Genomic DNA, 21425 nt, shown 5'->3' with positions numbered 1-21425 from the left:
TGTTCTCTTCCCCGTATTCAACTGTGTTCTTACCTTCTCTTCCATTAGATTGTCTCAGAACCTCTGCTCTTGTTTTCACTCTCATTCCGAAGGAAGGAGGGAGGGAGGGAAAAAAGGAAGGAGGGAAGCAAGGAGAGAGGGAAGGAGGGAGAGGAAAGAAGGAGGGAGGGAAAGAAGGAGCCATTTACGGCCATTTCTATCCCATTTTTGCCCTGTTCTCACCAGTTTAAGCCATTTTTTGGCTATTTCTCACCCATCTTAAACTTTTTTTTCCCATTTCTAAACCATTTTTGGCCATCTCTAACCCAAATTTGGCCACTTCTAACACATTTTATGCCATTTTTTGCCACTTCTAACCAATTTCTGACCATTTCTAACCCGTTTTGAGCCATTTTTTGTAATTTCTAACCCATTTTAAGACATTTTGGCTTTTTTTTTTAACACATTTTTCCCATTTCTAGCCTATTTTAATGTTGGTTTGGGGGGGGGGTGTTTGTATTTCTGAAGTGGTTTTGGCCATTTCCAACCCTTTTTTGCCAAATTCTGACCCATTTTAACGCTTTTATGCCCACTTCTAAGCCGTTTTGAGCTTTTATTTGCAATTTCTAAACTGTTTTCACCGTTTCTAACCCAGTTTTGGCCACTTCTAACCTGTTTAATGCCATTTTTTTCAATTTCTGCCTCTTTTTGGCCCGTTTCTGACTCTGTTTAAACCACTTTTTTCTTTTTCTAACGCATTTTTGCCCATTTGTCACCAGTTTTAAGCCAGTTTTGACCATTTCTTACCCATTTTTTGCCACTTCTAACATAATTTATGCCATTTTTAGCCCTTTGTAACCCTTTTGTGTCCGATTCTATCCTCTTTTAAGCCATTTGGCCCTTTCTAAACCATTTTCTTCATTTCTAACCAATTTTTTGCCACTTCAAACACATTATTTCCCATTTCTTACCCATTTTAAGCCATTTTTTTTCTGTTTCTAACCCGCTTTCCCCCATTTCTAACCTGTTTTAAGCCATTTATGTCTATTTCTAAACTGGGCACGGGTCGCTGCTGCCATCCTGTGGCCAAAACGCGGTACTGCAGGTGTTGGAGATGGGGGGGCAGGTGAGTGGCTCAGTGCGGCGCTAGCTGCTGCCATCCTGTGGCCAAAACGCGGTACTGCAGGTGTCGGAGGCGGGGGGGGAGGCCACCCCCAGGCTCCCATTGGCTGAGGCGCCTGTCAGTCACTCTCAGTCCCGCCCCGTTTCCGCTCCGCCCCCCCCCGGTACATTGGACCCCCCCGAATGGAATAAACCCCCATCACTGCAGCCGCCTGCTGGTGTTATTTGGGATGGAGGGACCCCAAACATTTGTGGGGGGGCTTTGGGGGTTCCCAAACGCTTGGGACCTCTTTTGGGGGGGGGGGGGGGGGAGGTCCAGAATTCGTCCCACTCCGGACCCGAACCCGCGTCTTAGCGGTTGCCACGTGCTTAGAGACGTGCTAAAGGGGGGTATATCCCATAATCCTCCTCACTAAAGGAGGGATATATCCCATGAGCCTTTGCGACAGGGGAGTATATCCCATAATCCTCTGCGGTAAGCAGGACATATAGTCCCTTTACCCCAGAGGATCATGGGATATACCCCCTAGTGCGGAGGTTCATGGGATATATTCCCCTAGCGGAGAGGATTATGGGATCTATTCCCACTTTTAGCGCGGAGCATTATGGGATTTATCCCCCTTCAGCGGGGAATAAAAACGGGAGTGTGGGGGGTGGGTGGTGTTGTTTGGGGTGCGGTGATTCGAGAGAGGAGCAGGTGAGTAGAGGATTGGGGGGGGAATCCTCTGAAGAAAGGGGGTAACAGCTGATTTGGGGCTGATTCCCCCACAAAGACCTTCCCATGAAGGGCTGTGCTTGCGGGGCCGGAGTCTGTCAGTCACTCTGCGTCCCGCCCCGTTTCCGCGCCGCCCCCCCACGGCTCCCATTGGCTGAGGCGCCTGTCAGTCACTCTCCGTCCCGCCCCGCTTCCGCGCCGCCCCCCCCCCGGCTCCCATTGGCTGAGGCGCCTGTCAGTCACTCTCCGTCCCGCCCCGTTTCCGCGCCGCCCCCCCCACGGCTCCCATTGGCTGAGGCGCCTGTCAGTCACTCTCCGTCCCGCCCCGCTTCCGCGCCGCCCCCCCCACGGCTCCCATTGGCTGAGGCGCCTGTCAGTCACTCTCCGTCCCGCCCCGTTTCCGCTCTGCCCCCCCACGGCTCCCATTGGCTGAGGCGCCTGTCAGTCACTCTCCGTCCCGCCCCGTTTCCGCTCTGCCCCCTTACGGCTCCCATTGGCTAAGGCGCCTGTCAGTCACTCTCCGTCCCGCCCCGTTTCCACTCCGCCCCCCCACGGCTCCCATTGGCTGAATTGCCTGTCAGTCACTCTCAGTCCCGCCCCGTTTCCGCTCTTCCCCCCCCCCTCACGGCTCCCATTGGCTGAGGTTCCTGTCAGTCACTCTCAGTCCCGCCCCGTTTCCGCTCTGCCCCCCCACGGCTCCCATTAGCTGCGGCGCCTGTCAGTCACTCAGGAAAGCTTCGGCTCCGCTCGGGTCCCTGCGCGAGGCCCCGCCCCCCGCGGGCGGCCGCTACCGCCATCGGCTGTTTTCGGAAAGCTTCGGCTCCGCTCGGGTCCCTCCGCGAGGCCCCCCCCTCCACGGGCGACCGCTGCCGCCCTCGGCTCCCTTCGGAAAGCTTCGGCTCCGCTCGGGTCCCTGCGGGAGGCCCCGCTCCCTTCTGGAAAGCTTCGGCTCCGCTGGTGTCCGAGTGGCTCCGAGGTTGTCCCAGAGGAGCCGACACCTAACAGTGCCCGCTTGTCACCCTCCATTTCCTCCCATTACCCTCCATAACTGGGAACGGCTCGGCACGGCACGGCTCGGCACGGCTCGGCTCGGCACGGCACGGCTCGGCACGGCTCAGCTCGGCACGGCTCGGCACGGCTCGGCACGGCACGGCTCGGCTCGGCACGGCTCGGCTCGGCACGGCACGGCTCGGCACGGCTCGGCACGGCTCGGCACGGCACGGCTCGGCACGGCTCGGCTCGGCACGGCACGGCTCGGCACGGCACGGCTCGGCTCGGCACGGCTCGGCACGGCTCGGCACGGCTCGGCTCGGCTCGGCACGGCTCGGCTCGGCACGGCTCGGCTCGGCTCCACCCTTGTCCTCTATTAACTCCCTATTACCTCCCCATTGCCTCCCCTTACCTCCCGCTCTCCCCTAAGGCCCCCCCCCCTTTGCCCTACATGGGATTCTGTGGGGGGATTTGAGGGTCTGGAGTCCCACTATGGGGATCTATGGGGGGATTTGGGGGTCTGGAGACCCTACATGGGGTTCTGGGGGGGGGATTAGGGAGAATATGGGGTTCTGGAGTCCCTACATGGGGGTCTATATGGGGCTTTGGGCATCTGGAGTACAATTATGGGGATCTATGGGGGGATTTGGGAGTCTGGAGACCCTACAGGGGGGTATATAGTGTGATGGAGATCCTTCATGGGGTTCCATGGGGGAATATGGGAGGATACAGGGGTCTGGAGTCACATTATGGGTGTCGATGGGGGGGATTTGGGGGTCTGGAGTCCCTGCATGGGGGTCTGAGGGGGGATTAGGGGGCATATGGCAGTCTGGAGTCACTACATGGGGTTCTGTGCTGGTTTGGAGACCCTTCATGGGAGTCTGTGGGGGGATATGGTGTGTCTATTGGGGGATTAAGGGGGACATGGGCGGCTGGAGTTCCTACATGGGTGCCTATTGTGGTCTGGGGACCCTTCATGGGGTTCTGTGGGGGAATATGGGGGGAATTTGTGGTCCTGAATTCTCGCCATGGGGTTCTGTGGGAGAATACGGGGGGATTTGGGCATCTGGAGTCCCTCCATGGGGGTCTGAGGGGGGATTAGGGTGCATACGGCCGTCGGGAGTCACTACTTGGGGTTCTGTGGTGGTTTGGAGACCCTTTCTGGGGGTCTGTTGGGTGATTAAGGGGGACATGGGCGTCTGGAGTCCCTAGATGGGGGCCTATAGTGCTCTAGAGACCCTTCATGGAGTTCTGTGGGGGAATATGGGAGGATATGGGGGGATTTGGAGTCCCTACATGGAGGTCTATGGGGGAATATGAGGGGAATTTTAGGGTCTCGAGTCCTATTATGGAGGTCTATGGGGGACTATGGGAGTCTGGAGTGCCAACATGGCATTCATTGGGGGGATATGGGGGGAGACAGGGTGTCTATGGGGCGATATGGATGGCTGGACTCCGTAAATGGGATTGTATGAGGTCTATGGGGGGGATATGAGGTGTTTAGAGGGGGATATGGGGGGAGTTGAGGGTCTGGAGGCCCATAATGGGGTCTGTCGGCATCTATGGGGGGATTAGGGAGATACGGGGGTCGATGGTGGGTCGGAGAAAACTCCAGGAACAAACTCGCCAACAAAGGGTTCAGGGTTCAAGCAGGTATTCTTTATTGCGGCGCCGGCAGACACGGGGGACAGCTCCTCCGAACCTGTGTCTCCGAACTGCTAAACAAGCCGTCCTTCTGTAGTCACTGAGCATACATACTCATTACGGACAGACATGCATATTATAGAATCATACAATAGTTACGGTTGGATGGAACCTTCAGATCATCCGGGTCCAAACCCCTGCCGTGGGCAGGGACACCTCACACTAAACCATCCCACCCAAGGCCTCATCCAGCCTGGCCTTGAACACTGCCAGGGATGGAGCACTCACAACCTCCCTGGGCAACCCATTCCAGTGCCTCACCACCCTCACAGGAGAGAATTTCCTCCTTAGATCCAATGTAAACTTCCCCTGTTTCAGTTTGAACCCGTTACCCCTTGTCCTGTCAAGGGACAAGGGGGGGGGGTCTATAGGGGTCTATGGGGGCCTGTGGGTGGTCTATAGTGGGTTTATGGGGGTCTGTTGGGGGTCTATGGGGCATCTGTTGGGGGTCTATAGGGGGTTTATGGGGGTCTGGGGGGGTCTATGGGGCTCGGGGTGGGGTCTATAGGGGATTTATGGGGGTCTATGGGGGTCTACAAGCTATGGGGGTCTGGGGGGGGTCTATAGTGGGTTTGTGGGGGTCTATTGTGGGTCTATGGAGCACCTGTTGGGGGTCTATAGGGGGTTTATGGGGGTCTGGGGGGATCTGTGGGGGGTCTATAGGGGTTTATGGGGGTCTATAGGAGTCTGGGGGGGGTCTATAGTGGGTTTATGGGGTTCTATTGGGGGTCTATGGGGCATCTGTTGGGGTCTATGGGGGGTTTATGGTGGTCTGGGGGGTCTATTGGGGTTTATGGGCGTCTATGGGGGGTCTATAGGGGATTTATGGGGGTCTGGGGGGGTCTATAGATGATTTATGGGCGTCTATGGGGGTTCTATAGGGGGTTTATGGGGGTCTGGTGGGTCTATAGGGTGTCTATGGGGGTTTATGGGCGTCTGGTGGGGTCCTATAGTTGGTTTGTGGGGGTCTATTGTGGGTCTATGGGGCATCTGTTGGGGTTTATGGGGGTCTGGGGGGGTCCATGGGGGTCTATAGGCTGTCTATGGCACTTTGTGGGGGGCTATGGGGGTCTGGGGGGGGTCTGTAGTGGGTTTATGGGGTCTATTGGGGGTCTATGGGGCATCTGTTTGGGTCTATGGGGTGTTTATGGGGGTCTGTGGAGGGTCTATAGGGGGTTTATGGGGGTCTGGGGGGGTCTATGGGGGTCTGTGGGGGGTCTATAGGGGATTTATAGGTGTCCATGGGGGGTCTATAGGGAGCTTATGAGGGTCTGTGGGGGTCTCTATGGGTTTATGGGGGTCTGTAGGAGTCTATGGGGGGGACTCAGTCCCGCCCAGTTTCCGCTCTCCCCCCCCACGGCGCCCATTGGCTGAGGCGCCTGTCAGTCACGCTCAGTCCCGCCCCGTTTCCGCTCCGCCCCCCCACGGCTCCCATTGGCTGAGGCGCCTGTCAGTCACTCTTAGACCCGCCCTATTTCCTCCCCGTTTCCGCTCTGCCCCCCCACGGCACCCATTGGCTGAGGCGCCTGTCAGTCACACTGCGTCCCGCCCTGTTTCCGCTCTGCCCCCTTACGGCTCCCATTGGCTGAGGCGCCTGTCAGTCACTCTCAGTCCCGCCCCGTTTCCGCTCCGCCCCCCCCCCGGTACATTGGACCCCCCCGAATGGAATAAACCCCCATCACTGCAGCCGCCTGCTGGTGTTATTTGGGATGGAGGGACCCCAAACATTTGTGGGGGGGCTTTGGGGGTTCCCAAATGCTTGGGACCTGTTTGGGGGGGGGGGGGGGGAGGTCCAGAATTCGTCCCACTCTGGACCCGAACCCACGTCTTAGCGGTTGCCACGTGCTTAGAGACGCGCTAAAGGGGGGTATATCCCATAATCCTCCTCACTAAAGGAGGGATATATCCCATGAGCCTTTGCGACATATAGTCCCTTTACCCCAGAGGATCATGGGATATACCCCCTAGTGCGGAGGTTCATGGGATATATTCCCCTAGCGGAGAGGATTATGGGATCTATTCCCCCTTTTAGCGCGGAGCATTATGGGATTTATCCCCCTTCAGCGGGGACTAAAAACGGGAGTGTGGGGGTGGGTGGTGTTGTTTGGGGTGCGGTGAATCGAGAGAGGAGCAGGTGAGTAGAGGATTGAGGGGGGAATCCTCTGAAGAAAGGGGGTAACAGCTGATTTGGGGCTGATTCCCCCACAAAGACCTTCCCATGAAGGGCTGTGCTTGCGGAGCCGGAGCCGCTGTGGTGGCCCCAAAGTACTCCAACCCCCTTCGTTCTGGGTCTGCAAGGGTTGGGGCGGGGGGGATGCCGGGAGGGGAAATCCCCGCAAAAATCGGTCCAGCGGGGGTATGGGGGAGGCGCCGTGTGGCGCCCGGCGCTCTCGCTGCTGCCATCCTGTGCCCAGAGTTCGGTACTGCAGCCCCGCCTCCGCGAATGAGCCGCCGCGTTCGTCCCCGCTGCTGCCCCCGGAAGTGGCCGGGGTCACGTGGTGGCTGCTGGCTTCCGGTGAACAATGGCTGCGGGGGGCCCGCGTTGGGGTGCGGGTGGGCTCGAGGGGTGCTCGTGGCCGCAGCCCGGCGTTCGCGCGCCGGCCCCGGTCCCTCCGCGCGCCGTTTCGGTGCCGCATGCGCAGCTGCCGGGAGCAGCATGGCGGCGGGCAGGGCCCGGGTCCGGGTCCCGGCAGCGGCGGCAGCAGGTGAGATCCGAGCCCACTGGGAGGCCGGGGTTATCGGGGAGGCGGGCCCGCTCGGGCGGGCGCAGAGGGGCGTCTCCTGCCCTCTGGCCGCCCGGCGCGGAAAGCTTCACAGCGCCCAGTGCGGCAGGGTTGCGGCTGCTGGGGATGAGCCGGGTGAGGAGCCCCCGGCGCGCTTGATTCTGCCTTCGTCTCCGTTGATGAATCGCAGGCGCCTCGGAGGCTCCTGACCGGCATCCTGCGCCCTGCCGCTGTGCTTGTCTCTCCCCTTTTGCCCTGGTTTCAGCTGCAGCAGAGTTAATTCTCTTCCTAGGATCTGGTGCAGGGCTGAGTTTTGCCTTTCCTCTGAGAATAACGCTGGTAACGCACTGACGTTTCAGTGGTTGCTCGGTTCCTCGTGCTTTGCCAGTGAGGAGGGGCACAAGAAGCCGGGAGGGAGCAGAGGCAGGACGCCGGACCTGGGCTAGCCAAAGGCGTATTCCATACGTACCGCAGCACGTCGTGCTCGGTACTGGGGGGAAGTAAATAAACGGGGGGGAGGGGGGCGGGTGACCCGGAGGGCCCTTAATTCACACCGTACCTTCATTGGTAGGGAAAGGGGGGAAGATGGAAATAGCCATTTAGAAAGTAGCCAAGGAATCCCCTGTTTATTTCCTCGGATCTAAGCTTGCAGTTAGTTTGGAAATGAGGCTGTTCACTGTAGCATTAAGATGCTGAAAGATCTGGAGACTGAAATTCTCTCTCCATGGAACGAGTGAGGTCTGCAGCAGCAGCAGCAGCAGCAGCAGCAGGGGCAGGGCTCATTGTGCTCCTTTTGTTCTACAAATAGACTGTGTTGTGCCCTGGGGGACCCCAGCCAGCTCATCACAGCCTTTCTGTTGACTTCAGTTGCTGCTGCTGCTCTTCTGGTTTCCCCCGCTTTGGACACCAGCCTTGCTGCAGTAAAGTCATCAGGTTTCTTCATAAATGCTTAGTATTCCAGATGCAGAGACAGCGTTGTGAGGGAGCCGATCCCGATCTCAGTCTGTGTTGCAGGGTGCTTGTAGCAGGAGACGCATCGAGCTACCAGACTGGGTGGCTTTAGGGCTTCTCTGTTTATGCTGAATGATTTAAAGTCTCAACCTGTTGAGAACAGGCAGAATCTTTATGTGGTCTGCTGCTGATTTGCCCTGGCCGTTGAGCTGAAGGCCTTAGATGTGGCAGCAGTTGGTCTAAGGGTTGCTCACGGAATTTTCTTCCATCTAAAAAGTATGCCGTCTGAAGATGAAACGGAGTTTGTCTCGTTAAAGCTTTACAAACGCCCTTTGAATCCTCGTGCTTTTAATGTATGAGACAGCTGTGGATGGCCCAGTGCGCAGCCTGTGCATCCAGCACCCTACAGGACAGAGTATGTCTGACCTGGCTGGTCGCTGCGTGCGGCTGAAAATGAGCGTTCCAGGACTTGTTTCTGGGAAAGTCTCTTGTTTCTAGACTGTCCTGGTGCTCTGTGGACAGGCTTCTGGCCATGCGTTGCCTGTGCAGGTGTCCAGTAGGCCCCTTTCTTTACTTATGTCCTTTTAGGTTTCGATTTCAGAACTCTCTGGCAGACATTTGGTACCCCAGCTTACTGTTTAACTGCAACAGCAGTTTGCAGTGGCTTAATTTCATAGGTTGTATAAAGATAGCATTCTTTTTAACTGCAGAGCGTGTCTGTCTGTCCTGGGTTCAGCAGTAGCAGTCATTTTTTGCTGCTTCTTAGTAGCTGGTGCAGCGCTGTGTTTTTGACTTTTGGCCTGGGCACAGCACTGATAACACCGATGTCTTTAGTTACGGCTCAGATGTTTAGTCTGAGCAAGGACTTTCTGAGCCTCATGCTTTGCCAGGCAGGAGGGGAAGCCAGGAGGAAGCAGAGACAGGACACCTGACCCAAACCAACCAAAGAAGTATTCCATACCACAGCAAGTCATGCCCAGGATGTACCTGAGAGTTACCCAGAAGGGCTAGTTCACTGCGTGGTTGGACAAGGTATCGGTAGGTGTTTGGTCAGGCTGGATGAGGTGAGTTTTCGATTGGCGAGTGGTGAGGTGTTGTATGCTCTTCCCTTGTTATTTCCTTTGTCATTATTGTTGGTGGTAGCAGTAGTGATCTGTGTTATACCTTAGTTACTAAACTGTTCTTATCTCAACCCGTGAGAGTTATATTCTTTCGATTCTCCTTCCCGTCCCTCTGGGAGCAGGGGGAAGAAAAGGGAGGAAGTGAGAGAGAGACTGCATGGCTGATTTATGGCTGACTGGGTTTAAACCACGACACTGTCGCCCAAAGATGGCGTTGTCTTTAAGCACAGAGTGTGCATGTTGAAGTTATGGTATTTCAAACCCTTCTTTTCTTGCAGCTTTGTGTCTCAGAGAGCCCAGGCAGGTTTGTGACCTACGCTGACGTTCAGGCTTCCTACAGATACAAACCCAATCAGTGGAGTTACTTCAAGCAGTTCTGCAAGCCTTACGTTAACAGTCCTCACAAGGTCCGTACGTATCAGGAGGTGATGGAGTACTTCCATGTGGTTGTGGTACTGTGGCAAGTATCCTTTAGTACTTAAGTTCTCCACAGTGGTAGAGCAGAGCGTGTCAAGCCGGTTCTTAAGGCTCCTGAGTTATGTGCTTAATGAGTTATGTGCTGAGTTACGTATTGCTTAATTTTGGGCACGGAAAGTAAGTGATTACATCAATTGGATGCTGTAGCTGGGAGAGCTAGTGCCTAGGTTTAAACATGGTTAAGCGAGAAGGGCTTAAATGGCAGCGAAATTTAGTAAGAATCCATCTGTGCTGGTACTTGGCACCAGATGTAGCAACCTGAACTATCTAATCACGGTGTGCTTAGTCGGCATTCACTTGCACTGATCTTGCTTTTCTATAGGTGTGATGTCATAGCTGACTAGTCTCGCAGTAATGCGTGTTTGGGTTTCGCTTACTTGACGTGCTGAGGGCAAAACACTTCACTTGTCAAGGTTTAAAACAACCCCAGCCTTGTCTTTGCACTCTTCAGAAACACTCACTTGATCTTGATTGTTTTTTAACAGGCATGTGGCATTGTTACAACCATATTAAAGGAATACCCGGGTCTGACCTCACTGTTTCTCGTACTGGGTTCCAGAGAGACTTCAGGGTGTACCTGCAGCTCAGGCAAACATGGTTAGCGTTTAGTGAGTGCCCTTTAAACTTGGTATCTGTTAATAGATATTCAGGAGATTCAGTCACGATCCTGTTACAGTTTCTGCCTTGGTAAATCTTCTCTGCATATGGCGCTCATAGAAGTAAGCAAAATTCTCCTTACACTTTTTCTGCAAGGCTACTAGTGTGTGTGTAAGGGGACATAATGCAGTCGCAGTAGTGATGAGAGTGAAAAACGCTTGTGTTCCTGGAAATCTGCTTGCTCTGTGTTCAGCCTTCACAATGGGGAAGCGGAAGGCGATAACTAAGTCCTGATGAAGATAAGGAGAGGCATTTTTCTCTCTGTCTGTGTATGCCCCCTCCTTGAGGGCCCCAGAACTGAGATGAAAAACTCTGTGCATCTTTTGTAGACCTGTTTACATTCAGGTCACTGAATTTTCTTGAATGCTGACCTGAGGCTGTGGAATGAACCACGACAAATGTCATCACTTGTGGTTTTCACAAGAGCTTCACTGCTTTCTCTTAAAAGGGCAGCATATTTAAAACAATCCCACTGGCACACGACAGCCTGCAGCGTGTCATCTCTGACTATCTGGGTCTGGATTCTGAGACTGTGTCAGATCTGTGGTACCTGAAGCTAATTCCCCTGTCCCTGTGCAAACCTCCAGACACCCCACAGCCGAGGGAAACTGTCCCTTTGTCTACCACTGCCTCCCCAAAACTTCTTGGTTTCAGCTGGAGGAGCTGGAGGGCCTGCTGTCTCTAACCGTCCACCACTGCCGGGCTGGTTTAAATGTTGTCTAACCTCTGAGGCACCCGGAATTAATGAGTGTGTCTCAGGGTCAGAGGAGGTGTGCTTCAGGCATTTAAGGCTCTGCCTTCTGGAGGTGGAGTCCAGAGAATTCTTTTACTTCCTATTGCAGCGGTAGGATTTGAACTGACACCAATAGAAATCAGACAGAAGCTGACTCTTTAAACAAGATCTGGGTTATGAATCAAACGCTGTGCACAACTAAGAGAGGAAATGTTCTGGGACACTGTGCTCTCAGCTCTTTAACCTTAGAGCAAGTTTGTGTGATTCTAGCAGCACAAGTGGAAGGTGAAAATAGATGCAGAAACTTCAGTCAGCTTCAGTGTAATCATCAAGTCATTTCTGTACTGTTTTACTTAATAAATATAGCACATACACTCACTAGACTAGGATTTGTTGGTGGAAAAGTGCTCATTTTTTGCCTTTGAGCACTTAGTTTGTTCATTTTTTGTAGTTTCCCCTCATATCCTTCTGCTGATTGTGTTTTTTTTTTTTTTATACAAGAAAAATACTTTCAAATATACTGTGTTCATTTAAGGCGGGGGGGGGGGGCGCGGCGGGGGGAGGGATTGAAAGCAGATTACTCCCTGACTAACTGAGGTCAGGTTTGTTCCCTGATCTCAGCAGTGGCTACAGCTGGTTGAAAGTCAGGAGTTCTCCCATAAATCATTGCTCTCTATAAAGGGAAACCCGGCAACAGAAAGTAGCAAGAAAATGTGTTTGGGGGAGCAAAAAAAGGGTTTGAAAAATAATGTTATTTTCTTCAGATGCTTTTTTTGCTGTTATCTGTAGGCAAGAGTAAGCTTCCCTGAAGCAGTCCTTTCTGGGTTATTGTCTGGAAGTCGAGGTAGGGGAGGTTGTATCTTATTTCATGTTAAATATTTCAGGGCCTGGCTAAAGAGCGTTCTGAATTCCACTGCTAATTCTGATACTACGAAATATCCATTACCCTGGAGCTTTGCCTAGCGAAAGGAGGTAGGTCATTGTACCTAATGTTGTATCGTAGAATCATAGGGAAGCATTTGGCTAACCGATGTCTCAATGTATTTTAAAACATTATTCTGCCAAAATCACAAGTGCTGTATAAAGAAAAGGGTAGAGATATTATCCAGCTGCAGTTGACGCAGGTGACAGACCTGGAGGTTACTGCTCATTGTTGACTGTTCTAGTTGGTTATTTTATCTATCATGGAAAATAATCTAGTAAACCTGTACAAGCAGGATACCTGCTTAACAGTAAAAGTAACGATGTATTTTTACTATTAAAAGAGAATCACTTAAGACAAACACTGTGAGATTCTGCTCTGTCACACTGAAATTTAATGAGGAGAGCTTGCCCCGGTGTGCTCATTTGTGCATTGCAAGAAAATTAACAGTGGTCAGAGCACTAGTTTTTTAAGTATTACTTAAAGAGCCTCCCTTGCAAGTGTTGTCCCTTCATCTGGTGTTTCTAGCATTTGAGCAGCACCTTCAATGCAGCCTCAGGCCTAGACAACATGAGGGAGTGTTGAGAGGAACAAGAGCCCCTAGTCAAATGTGGGTGGGAGCCAGGTTTAGAGCTGGGGTGACTGTGCAGAGAAAGGTGCAGCAGCAGAGGCTGCATTGGTGCTGGCAGCATGTGAATCCATGCATTAACCCAGCTTGCTGCAGTGGTTTTGGCTGAGGAGAGCAGCCAGGGTAAAATGCTACCTTCACAGTCTTTATCTGCAGTAACTCCAATGTTCTGGTATCTCAGCCTGTATAGCCCAAATGATTGACAGTAACAGGAAAGTGCAGTTTCTGTGAAGCTCTTCTCGAGGTCCAGCAGTTTGCCAGGCCTTCCCAAAACTACTTGATTTTTTTTTTTTTTCTGTGTGCAGGATGTTTCTCATCACAGCCCAGAGCCTTTCCAGGAGTCAAACACATCAGTTTCCCTCTCCCCCAACAAAGGGGAAGTTTGTGGCCGGTTGTGATGATAGCACATGGAGAGGTGTTTCCCTGAAACAGGATGAAATGGCTGCATCCTTCCAGGAGGCTGTCTCCAAAAGGAGAATTGCCCTGTGCGCTGGAGAGCTGCCCCTACAGTGAGTGCCCATCCCCAGAGAGGGATGGGGAGCGGGGGACTTGACACCTGCCTGCCTATCACCAGGGATGGAAAAATGTCGTGGTATGGTTTGGGTTGGAAGGGACCTTAAAGCTCATCCAGTTCCAACCCCCTGCCTTGGGCAGGGACACCTTCCACTAGAGCAGGTTGCTCCAAGCCCCTCTGTCCAACCTGGCCTTGAACACTGCCAGGGATGGGGCAGCCACAGCTTCTCTGGGTGCCAGTGCTTCAGCACCCTCCCAGGGAAGAATTTCTTCCTAATGTCTAATCTCAGTGTCCCCTTGGCCGGTTTAAAGCCAATTCCCCTTGTCCTGTCCCTGCAGGTCCTTGTCCCAAGCCCCACTCCAGGTTTCTTGTAGCCCCTTTAGGCACTGGAGCTGCTCTAAGGTCTCCCCTTAAGGAGCCTTCTCTTCTCCAGGCTGACCCAATCCAGCTTTCTCAGCCTGGCTCCAGAGCAGAGCTGCTCCAGCCCTCGCAGCCTCGCCATGACTGTGAGAATTGTTCTTATGAGCCCTCTGCAGCTGAATGGGAATTCCACGGAAAAAAAGATATTTCTTGTTTAAATAACTCCCTGCTTCCTATCCCGCCCCCATGGAAGTGACCAGAGTAAGAACATGAATAGTAGTTATTTCAGTGGAGCTGAAGGCATTTCAAAAGTACCGGAACTGACACCCGTGGTTAGTTTGCCTCGCTTGTGTTTCTTTCCTCCTTCCCTTTCATTTAACCCTAGTTTGTGTTTCCTTCCTCCTCCATCCCCCTTGTGCGGCTTTGAGTTGAGCTGAGGTCTGGTTTCACTCTAGTGGTTGGGCACTTTCTGTGCAGCCCTGAAGTCGAGCAGAGCTGGGGCCTTTTGAGGTTCCAGAGCTGTCTCAACAACAGGGGAAAATGCTTGTGCCTCTGTTTTGGGCCAGCCTCGGATCCTGCAGTTAGGAGTTATGTGAGCTGTTACAGCCAGGTGATAATGGCAAAGGGATGCCTAAACCCAGCTCTTATCCCTTCCCCTTATAGTGGTGCTCAGGAGAAGGCAGCCAGCCAGCATCCTTGCTGCTCAGAATGCTTTTGGAGATGTGCCTCAAAAGGGCAGCTGTCCTCTTCTTCATTCCTGAGCTGTCTCTGCCTCATTTCTCATTAGTGATCAGAGCAATCTTGTAGCTGCTACTGAATGATGTCCTTGGTGGTAGCATTTAGCGGTCTGCAGCAAGAACCAGAGTCAGGGGTCTGCACGCTGCCTTTCAAGGGTTGTGAAAGCTGGTTTGCGTCTCAGAAGCGTTACAGCTTCTGCCACAGTTCCAGGCTCACCAGTGCCGTGGCAGGAAGTGTGATCAGCAGCCATGTGAAATAAAGAGGTGAGGTGTGGCCGGTTCTAGTGAGTGATTTGATTACCCTGGCTCTAAGGTCAGTATTGCTGTTTGCCCTCCTGTTTTGGAGGAGTTAATGCAGGAGTATATTCCAGGTGCAGTCGTTCATGGACAGAAAAGACCTGGGAGGTCTGAGATGTCTTAGGTTTTTCCCTGCAAGGGAAACATGGCTCCATGGGTGCAGGTTCCTGGGGCTCGAAAGCATCCTGAGCAAGCAAACCATAGGACAGTGCTGCAGCATCAATGTGCATCTGCAGCTCTTGGCTAGCTTTGAAAACAATGCTGCTGCAGGAATCATGCCAGGAGACCTCTTCGGAGGTGAGGGAATGTGCTACAGCCAACACCTGCAGCAGCTCTGTGATTTGGACACAAAGAGGAAGTTAAGAGCCCAGAAGATAACAAGAATCGACCGCAACAGGCAGCAGGGAGAACTAGCAAAGGCTGGAACAAGCCTTAAGTGTACAAAACATGTCTAATGGGGCCAGTATGAAAATGAGCCTTTGAAAGTACACCAGCTCCAGCCCTCTCTGTTTCTCCCCCACAGCTGGGGAGAGGCAGTGCCTTGCAGAGCTCAAATAACCAGGTCAGCAAATAGCCAGGAGAAATTATGTGCTCGCTTGCTGCCCTTGGAAAGAGTAAATGTTCCTGCTCACCAGCTGTGGTGTGTTGTGCAGGCACCATGAGCCCTTCTAAGCAGTGCTCCCAAACAAATGGTATCTCAACAGCAGGTTTTATTTGCCATCCTAGGAGGCCTATCCAGGAGGCCACAGACACAAACGCATTACTGTTTTTCAGTATTTCAGAGTAGACGACTTCAGTGGAGCTCACTGGAAGTCGGGCAGGGTGCCCCATGTCAACAGGCAGAAACCAGGAACGTGACAGGGGTTGCAGAACAAGTAAGTAGTTTGCTTTCTGGGTTAACGGTAGGAGAACGGGTTGATACGGCTCAAGCTTCATCTCTCTTCAAAGTAGGGAACATTTTCATGGTAATCTGTTTGGAACAGGCATTCATTATAACCAGTGAGATGCAGAAGCCCAGAAGGGGATCCTGCAGGAGAGAGCGTTTTTGAAGGCCCTCTGTGCTGTTTCTGAAAGCAGAAGGTGTCTTCCTTGCTGAACACCTCTCGCCTAGGACATGTAAGTGATGCCCGTCGTGAGCGTTGACAGCACACCGTAAAGGCGAACGGGCTAACGGGGACCCTAAGCCTTTTGCTTTCCAGGGGTAGTTAATAGCAGTGTACTTGCTGAAAGCTGCAAGGGCAACAAGGCTCACGCAGCCTCCTGAAGCAGCGGGCGATTTTTCAGTTCAGGCACAGTTTGTGTCTGGTTTCTTTCGCTCTCTTTGAAAACGTACTTTAAAAGGCAGAATGAGGACCCTCATTCAGTGTGAGGGAAGGGACCTGGACTGAGCAGAGGGAGGAGAAGAAGAAGAAAACAGGGCGGGAAGCATGGTGTACAGCGTGGCATTTTCTGCATCAGCTGCCCTCAAACCTGCCACATGTGTGGCAACAGCCGTGGTTTTCCCTCTCAAAGGGATGGGTAGCTGTCAGCAAAGATGTAGTATGTATGCTGCACAGGTAGGAGACTAGACTTGGGCAGGGCAGTACTTCCCGGGGGTGTTAATGCAACCGTGGGCGCTGCTGGCCAGGCCCTGGGCAGCGAGCTGACCTGGCAGGGAAGCACAGCCAGAAAGAGTGAGCGGACACACTGCCTCTGGGGACGAAGAGCTCTGGGTGAGGGCCGCAGCGCTTAGGTGAGGGCCTTTTCCTCGCTGATTCCAAACAGCATAAAGAAATCTGGAAACTGCCTGCTCTGCCCTTGCTGCTGTTGTTCACAGCTCTCAAATACAGTGACCTAAGGCACAGCACTTTGTTCTTTTCTTTTCTTGAAACCTGTGTTCTTTCAGGCTCACCTGTCACCGCATCCCTTGAGAGCGGTAATGTCACCACCCTAACCACGGAACTGCTTCGGGAGACCCTGGGAGTGGATGCAAGGGCTCATTTGGTCAGAAAAGGGGTGTTTTTTGAGTCACTTGTTTCCCGTGTTAGAACGGGTTTAGCTTCCGATTCCCAGCTACTGTTAGGAAATAACGCGCTGTGATCTTGCAGGTAAAGTGCCCAGAGAATACGCTGGAGTAAGCACAGAAACTGCAAGAGATGACGACCTCCTGCATGGATGTCTGCATCGCAGGGGCTGCGCTGCCACGCAGAAACCAGGTACCTGATGGCTCCCTCCCGCCCCAGCAGGACCCTGAGCAGCAGTTCACAGAGAGCAAGAGAGAATGAACCCCAAGTGGTATTACCTGTAGGTTTAGGGCCACAGAGTCGGCAGCAGGTGTCAGCAGAGGCAGGACGTGTGGGGGCCGTGCAGCCCGGCATCCCGGCCGGGAGGAGCAGGGCCAGCCTGTGGGGCTGCAGGATGGGCACAGGCTACGTGTACAGGGCTGGTGCCCAGCGCCACCAGCTCGCTGGTACTTAAGGGTTTCTCTGGCACCTCCTCCTCCTGCGTAGCAGATTTTATCCCCGTTTGGTCTTCAGTGTCGATCTGCCGGCTAAATAAATGGCGGCAGAACTTTCCACTCGGTACTTCCCAAACCGGTGTTTGGTGGCGAGCAGTGGTGCTCAGCAGCTGTGCTGAAACCTAAGCTAAGCGAGGTGGAAGATGTGATAGCTGGTATTAGACGCACCAGCCTGTCAGCCTCGTCAGTGTTGGTGCTGTGGTGGACTCACGTCAGCGGTTTCTTGAGCTGAAGAAAAACCCGGTTCTTGTTGTTCGGTAAATAAAAGAACCCTTCTGTTTCAGAGCAGCGTGCTCTCGCGTGGACACTGTGCGTGCCGGAACAGACCCTTTCGGGAGCTCCAGAAGATTTTTTTACCTCTTTCTTTCAGCTGCAAGACCAGAAAGAAAAGAGAAGTTTCTGCTAATGGGAAGCAACAGAGGAGAGCGGAGGTATGTCTGGTAATTGTAGCAGATGCTCCTCGGACGTTGCCAAGAGAGGAAATGCATTTACCCTCTGCTTTCACCAATTGGTCTGTGGTTTGCCTGTAGTTATCCTCCCCGCTTCTGCATTTTACAGAATCCTGGAATGGTTCATGTTGGAAGGGACCTTAAAGCTCATCCAGTTCCAACCCCTGCCCACGGGCGGGCAGGGACACCTCACACTAGAGCAGCTTGCTCCAAGCCCCTGTGTCCTACCTGGCCTAGAACACTGCCGGGGACGGGGCAGCCACAGCTTCTCTGGGCACCCCGTGCCAGCGCCTCAGCACCCTCACAGGGAAGAGCTTCTGCCTGAGAGCCCATCTCAGTCTCCCCTCGGGCAGGTTCAAGCCATTCCCCCTTGGCCTGTCCCTACACGCCCTTGTCCAAAGCCCCTATACAGGTTTCTTGTGGCCCCTGTAGGCACTGGAGCTGCTCTAAGGTTTCCCCCCCTTAAGGAACCTGTTATTCTCCAGGCCGAACAAGCCCATCTCTCTCAGCCTGGCTGCGGAGCAGAGGTGCTCCAGCCCTCTCAGCATCTCCATGGTTTCCTCTGGCTCACTTGCGCGGCTCCACGTCCCTCTGGAGTTGGGGCCCAAGATCTGGATGCAGGACTTTGTTTCCTCTTACATTGGCATAAATGCAGAGGGTCCCTTCAACAGCTGGACAGATCTAGATCCTCCTATAGGAACACCTGGGGCCGGTAAATCGGGGCAAAACCACGTCCTCTGCTTGAACAAGGAGGGAATTATTTTGTTCAACTTGCTTGCGTGCTTAATTCAAGAAGTTTCTTTTCCCTTCCAGTCAAGTACATTCATGTAATTGAAAGCATTGTCACAGGAAATCTCAGCTTGATTTGCTTTCCTGATTTGAGACCATTGCATTGCTTTTTGCCTAAGCAGCAATCGGTTTGCTTGCAGGCTGTTTTGCAGCAGCTCTGCGGGGAATTACCACTGTTTTTCTCATCATCCTGTTGGATGTTGTAACAATGCAGCTCCCCAGTTTCCTCTTGACGTTCGGGTACTGCCAGCAGAGTTTGCAGCTCTTGGTATTGTCTTTGTTGAATTAGTACCCATGCAGTCTTTCCAACCCGATGGGAGTCCACCAGAGTACTCCCAGTGTGTTGTCCTTGTTTACGGTGTCTTCCGTCTAGGTGATGTGCGCGACAGCTTGACAAAGCGTTGCTATCCTGACCCGCTTGTGTGGGCGGAGACTCGTGGGGCAGTTTCAGGGCTCAGAGTTGATTTTCCTGAGGGGGATCCCAGCTCTGCAGCAGAGGAGCTGCACTGCTGAGGAGAAGGCAAGGGCCGGAGGGAGGGAGAGCCGGGCACTGCAGGTCAGTCCCATTATTTTTCTGTAATGAGGGTGGTAAAGCACTGGCACAGGTTGCCCGGAGAGGTGGTGGATGCACCGTCCCTGGAGACATCCGAGGCCAGGCTGGATGTGGTTCTGAGCCCCCCGATGTAGTTGGAGATGTCCCTGCTCGTTGCAGGGGAGGGGTTGGACGAGGTGACCTTTAAAGGTTCCTTCCAGCCAAAACCGTTCTGTGATCCTATGGTTAGAACCCCAGGGCATGCAGGTGTTTCCCTGCAGCTGCTGAGGGTCTCTTTAAAACCCCAAAGCCACAGCTACCCTTCTTTCTTACGGAGGGGCTTCTCCTCCTCACGCTCTTTGGCGTGTCTGGTGCGATTGTGCCCTTGCTGAAGCTCGTCTTTGGTACCTTGAGCTAAAGTGCTTTGCTGGCATGACGTTCGGTTCATCTGGAGGAACATAGTGTAATGCAGCCAGGGAGGGGAAACTGGCTTGTTTGGAATACTGAGGTCTGCTCAGCGTGTGGTTCTCATTAAATGTTTGCTACCACAGGTACCGGTACCAGCGGGAGTAACACCCAGCTCTGGGCAAATTGGCTTGCATTTCAGCCTATTTGAACTGGTCACTTACCAGCATAGCGAGTGTCACGTCCTGAAAGCAAGGCTCCTCTGGTGCAGCTGATGGACCCCTGAGCCCAGCAGGAGGCCTGAGGCTGCTTTGCCATCTGCCTATAGGAACAATGGCACTTGAACCGCAGCAGGGTGTAGAGCTTTCGTGTGCGTAGCCCCAAATGTATCTACCTTTCCTAGCCTGCCAGGCACGCAGCATCAGTGCGGGTTTCTAGTTCCCTAAAGGGTATTATCTGCCAAACATTTTACAGTGACAGGACTTCCGCTGTACCACAGCTGACGGGGGGCTCACAGACCAGAGCACACGCAGCCTAGTCCACAGATTCGCTTTCCCGGCAGCCCCGGGCACCACTCGCAGGGACAGAGATGTGTATTTAGCCCCCGATTTCAAGGAGGTGCCGTAACAGCGCGGTGCCTGCAGGCAGACAGCACATTTCCAAGGGACCCCTCTCTACTGCTGCCTTTGCCGCAGCCTGGTGATCACAGAGCCCCGCAGGTGATGCAGGCTGCCCGGTGCGCGGTGTGCTCACGAACCCAGCCGTATAGGGACAGGGTCCTCGGGTGCCGCAGTGAAGCACGGCAAAGTGGCACGGGAGGAGGAGGTAAGGCCACTGGGGATGTGAATGGAAAACTCTTGTTATTGCTACTCGGTGCACACGCAGCAAGCGCTCTGCCTCTGCGTTCCGTGCACGCAGCAGCGTCCCCTCCTGTTCGGGGGCTGGTGCCAGAGCTTATCTGCTCCGTTGGTGGCATTCGTGTCGCCGCGCAGCTGGACATTGATGGGTGGCTGTAACAGGCCGCTGCTCAGCTGCTCGCCTTAGAGAAAGGATTCCCTTTGTGCAGCTGCCTCTCACAGCTGGATGGCTGCTGCAAAGGTTTGGAGCTCCACGACAGACAAGACTATTTATATTTAAAGATTCCTGCTTTTAATGAAGTCAGTTGTCCTGAAAAAATAAAGACCTTACCAAGCCAGGAGCACATTGCTTTTGTCTTCTCTAATACTCTCTTACAGTCTCTTCCCTTCCCGTCTGTCTTCCCTTCCCTTCCCGTCTCTTGTACTCTTTTCTCTCCTGTTCTCCTCTATTCTCTTAGTCTCTTCCATTTTCTTATAGTCTCTTCCCTTCCCTTCTGGTTCTGTTTTCTCAGATTCTTTTATATTCTCTTTCCATCTATTCTCCTAGTCTTTTCTAATCTCTATCCTCTTCTTCTCCCTTCTCTTGTATCCTTTCGCATTTTCTTCTATTCCCTTCTCTTTACTCTCTTCTCTTGTCCTGTATTCTCTTAGTCTCTTCCTCTCCCTTATATTCTCTTCTCTTTTATTCCCTTCTCTTTTCTTTTAAATTCTCTCCTCTTACGTTCTCTTCCCTTATCTTAGATTCTCTTATAGTCTCTTCTCAGATATTCCTTTCTCTTCTATTCCCTTCTCTTTTGCTCTCTTAAGAGTCTCTTCCCTCTTTTATATTCTCTTCCCTTTTTTTGTAGTCCTACGTTTTCTTATTTTCTCCTCTATTGTCTTACAGTGTATAGTGTTTTCACTTATTCCTGTCTCTCTTCTATATTTGCTTACATATTGTTCTCTTAGATTCCCTTCTGTTTTATTTGCTGGTATACTCTTACAGTCTCTTCATTTCCTTTTCTTAGCTTCTCTAAATTTCTCTTCCCTTTTCCTGTGTGCTCTTCAATTTTTCTCTCTTGGCTTCTCTTAGATTCTCTACTCTGGTAATCTTAGATTCTCTTCTCTTCAATGATACTCTCTCCCCCTATATTCTCTTCTGAGATGCTCTTCAGCTCTCTAATCTTAGATTCTGTTAGATCTCTTACGTTCCCTGGTATTCTTTTCCCCTGGAATGCTCTTCTCTAGTAATCTCTTAGGTCCTCTTCCCTTCTATCTCTCTTCCCG

At 52.7% G+C, this 21425-nt stretch overlaps 1 protein-coding gene and 1 long non-coding RNA gene across 22 annotated transcripts; one reads left to right on the top strand and one right to left on the bottom strand.

Moving 5' to 3' along the window:
• Nucleotides 1–1693: 1693 nt before the first annotated feature.
• LOC136014920 (choline transporter-like protein 5-B) lies at nucleotides 1694–20880 on the top strand. Of its 21 annotated transcripts, none has more exons than XM_065680074.1 (10): nucleotides 6910–7215; nucleotides 9584–9716; nucleotides 10268–10379; nucleotides 12057–12144; nucleotides 13028–13231; nucleotides 15405–15505; nucleotides 15614–15746; nucleotides 16516–16825; nucleotides 17498–17558; nucleotides 19449–20879. In XM_065680074.1, exons 1-4 carry the CDS (start codon nucleotides 7033–7035, stop codon nucleotides 12133–12135), a joined length of 507 nt encoding a protein of 168 aa, XP_065536146.1. In that variant the 5' UTR covers nucleotides 6910–7032; the 3' UTR covers nucleotides 12136–12144; nucleotides 13028–13231; nucleotides 15405–15505; nucleotides 15614–15746; nucleotides 16516–16825; nucleotides 17498–17558; nucleotides 19449–20879. The 21 variants fall into 21 exon arrangements, 3 of the variants coding, with proteins under 3 accessions (XP_065536146.1, XP_065536145.1, XP_065536147.1); XR_010612986.1 differs by adding an exon at nucleotides 9075–9222 and having other exon boundaries at nucleotides 6914–7215; nucleotides 9584–10379; nucleotides 17412–17558; nucleotides 19449–20880; XR_010612985.1 differs by adding an exon at nucleotides 9075–9222 and having other exon boundaries at nucleotides 6916–7215; nucleotides 9584–10379; nucleotides 16516–17384; nucleotides 19449–20880.
• Nucleotides 15321–17182, bottom strand: LOC136014922 (uncharacterized). The gene is made up of 2 exons (XR_010612992.1): nucleotides 16912–17182; nucleotides 15321–15600 (listed from the first exon to the last, which is right to left on the bottom strand). It is a non-coding gene; the product is annotated as an uncharacterized LOC136014922 (long non-coding RNA).
• Nucleotides 20881–21425: the final 545 nt, after the last annotated feature.

Source organism: Lathamus discolor, chromosome 5, assembly GCF_037157495.1.
Source record: "Lathamus discolor isolate bLatDis1 chromosome 5, bLatDis1.hap1, whole genome shotgun sequence".
Lineage (NCBI taxonomy): Eukaryota > Metazoa > Chordata > Aves > Psittaciformes > Psittacidae > Lathamus > Lathamus discolor.
The sequence above is the reverse complement of the archived record's forward strand: the minus strand, read 5'-3'. Positions and strand labels throughout refer to the sequence as shown.

Excerpts from the sequence above, each read along its gene's own strand:
- LOC136014920 (XM_065680074.1), top strand. The coding sequence starts at position 7,033 with ATGGCTGCGGGGGGCCCGCGTTGGGGTGCGGGTGGGCTCGAGGGGTGC. Across the intron at positions 7,216-9,583 it reads CCCGGCAGCGGCGGCAGCAG|CTTTGTGTCTCAGAGAGCCC; the intron begins GTGAGATCCGAG and ends CTTTTCTTGCAG. Across the intron at positions 9,717-10,267 it reads TAACAGTCCTCACAAGGTCC|GCATGTGGCATTGTTACAAC; the intron begins GTACGTATCAGG and ends GTTTTTTAACAG.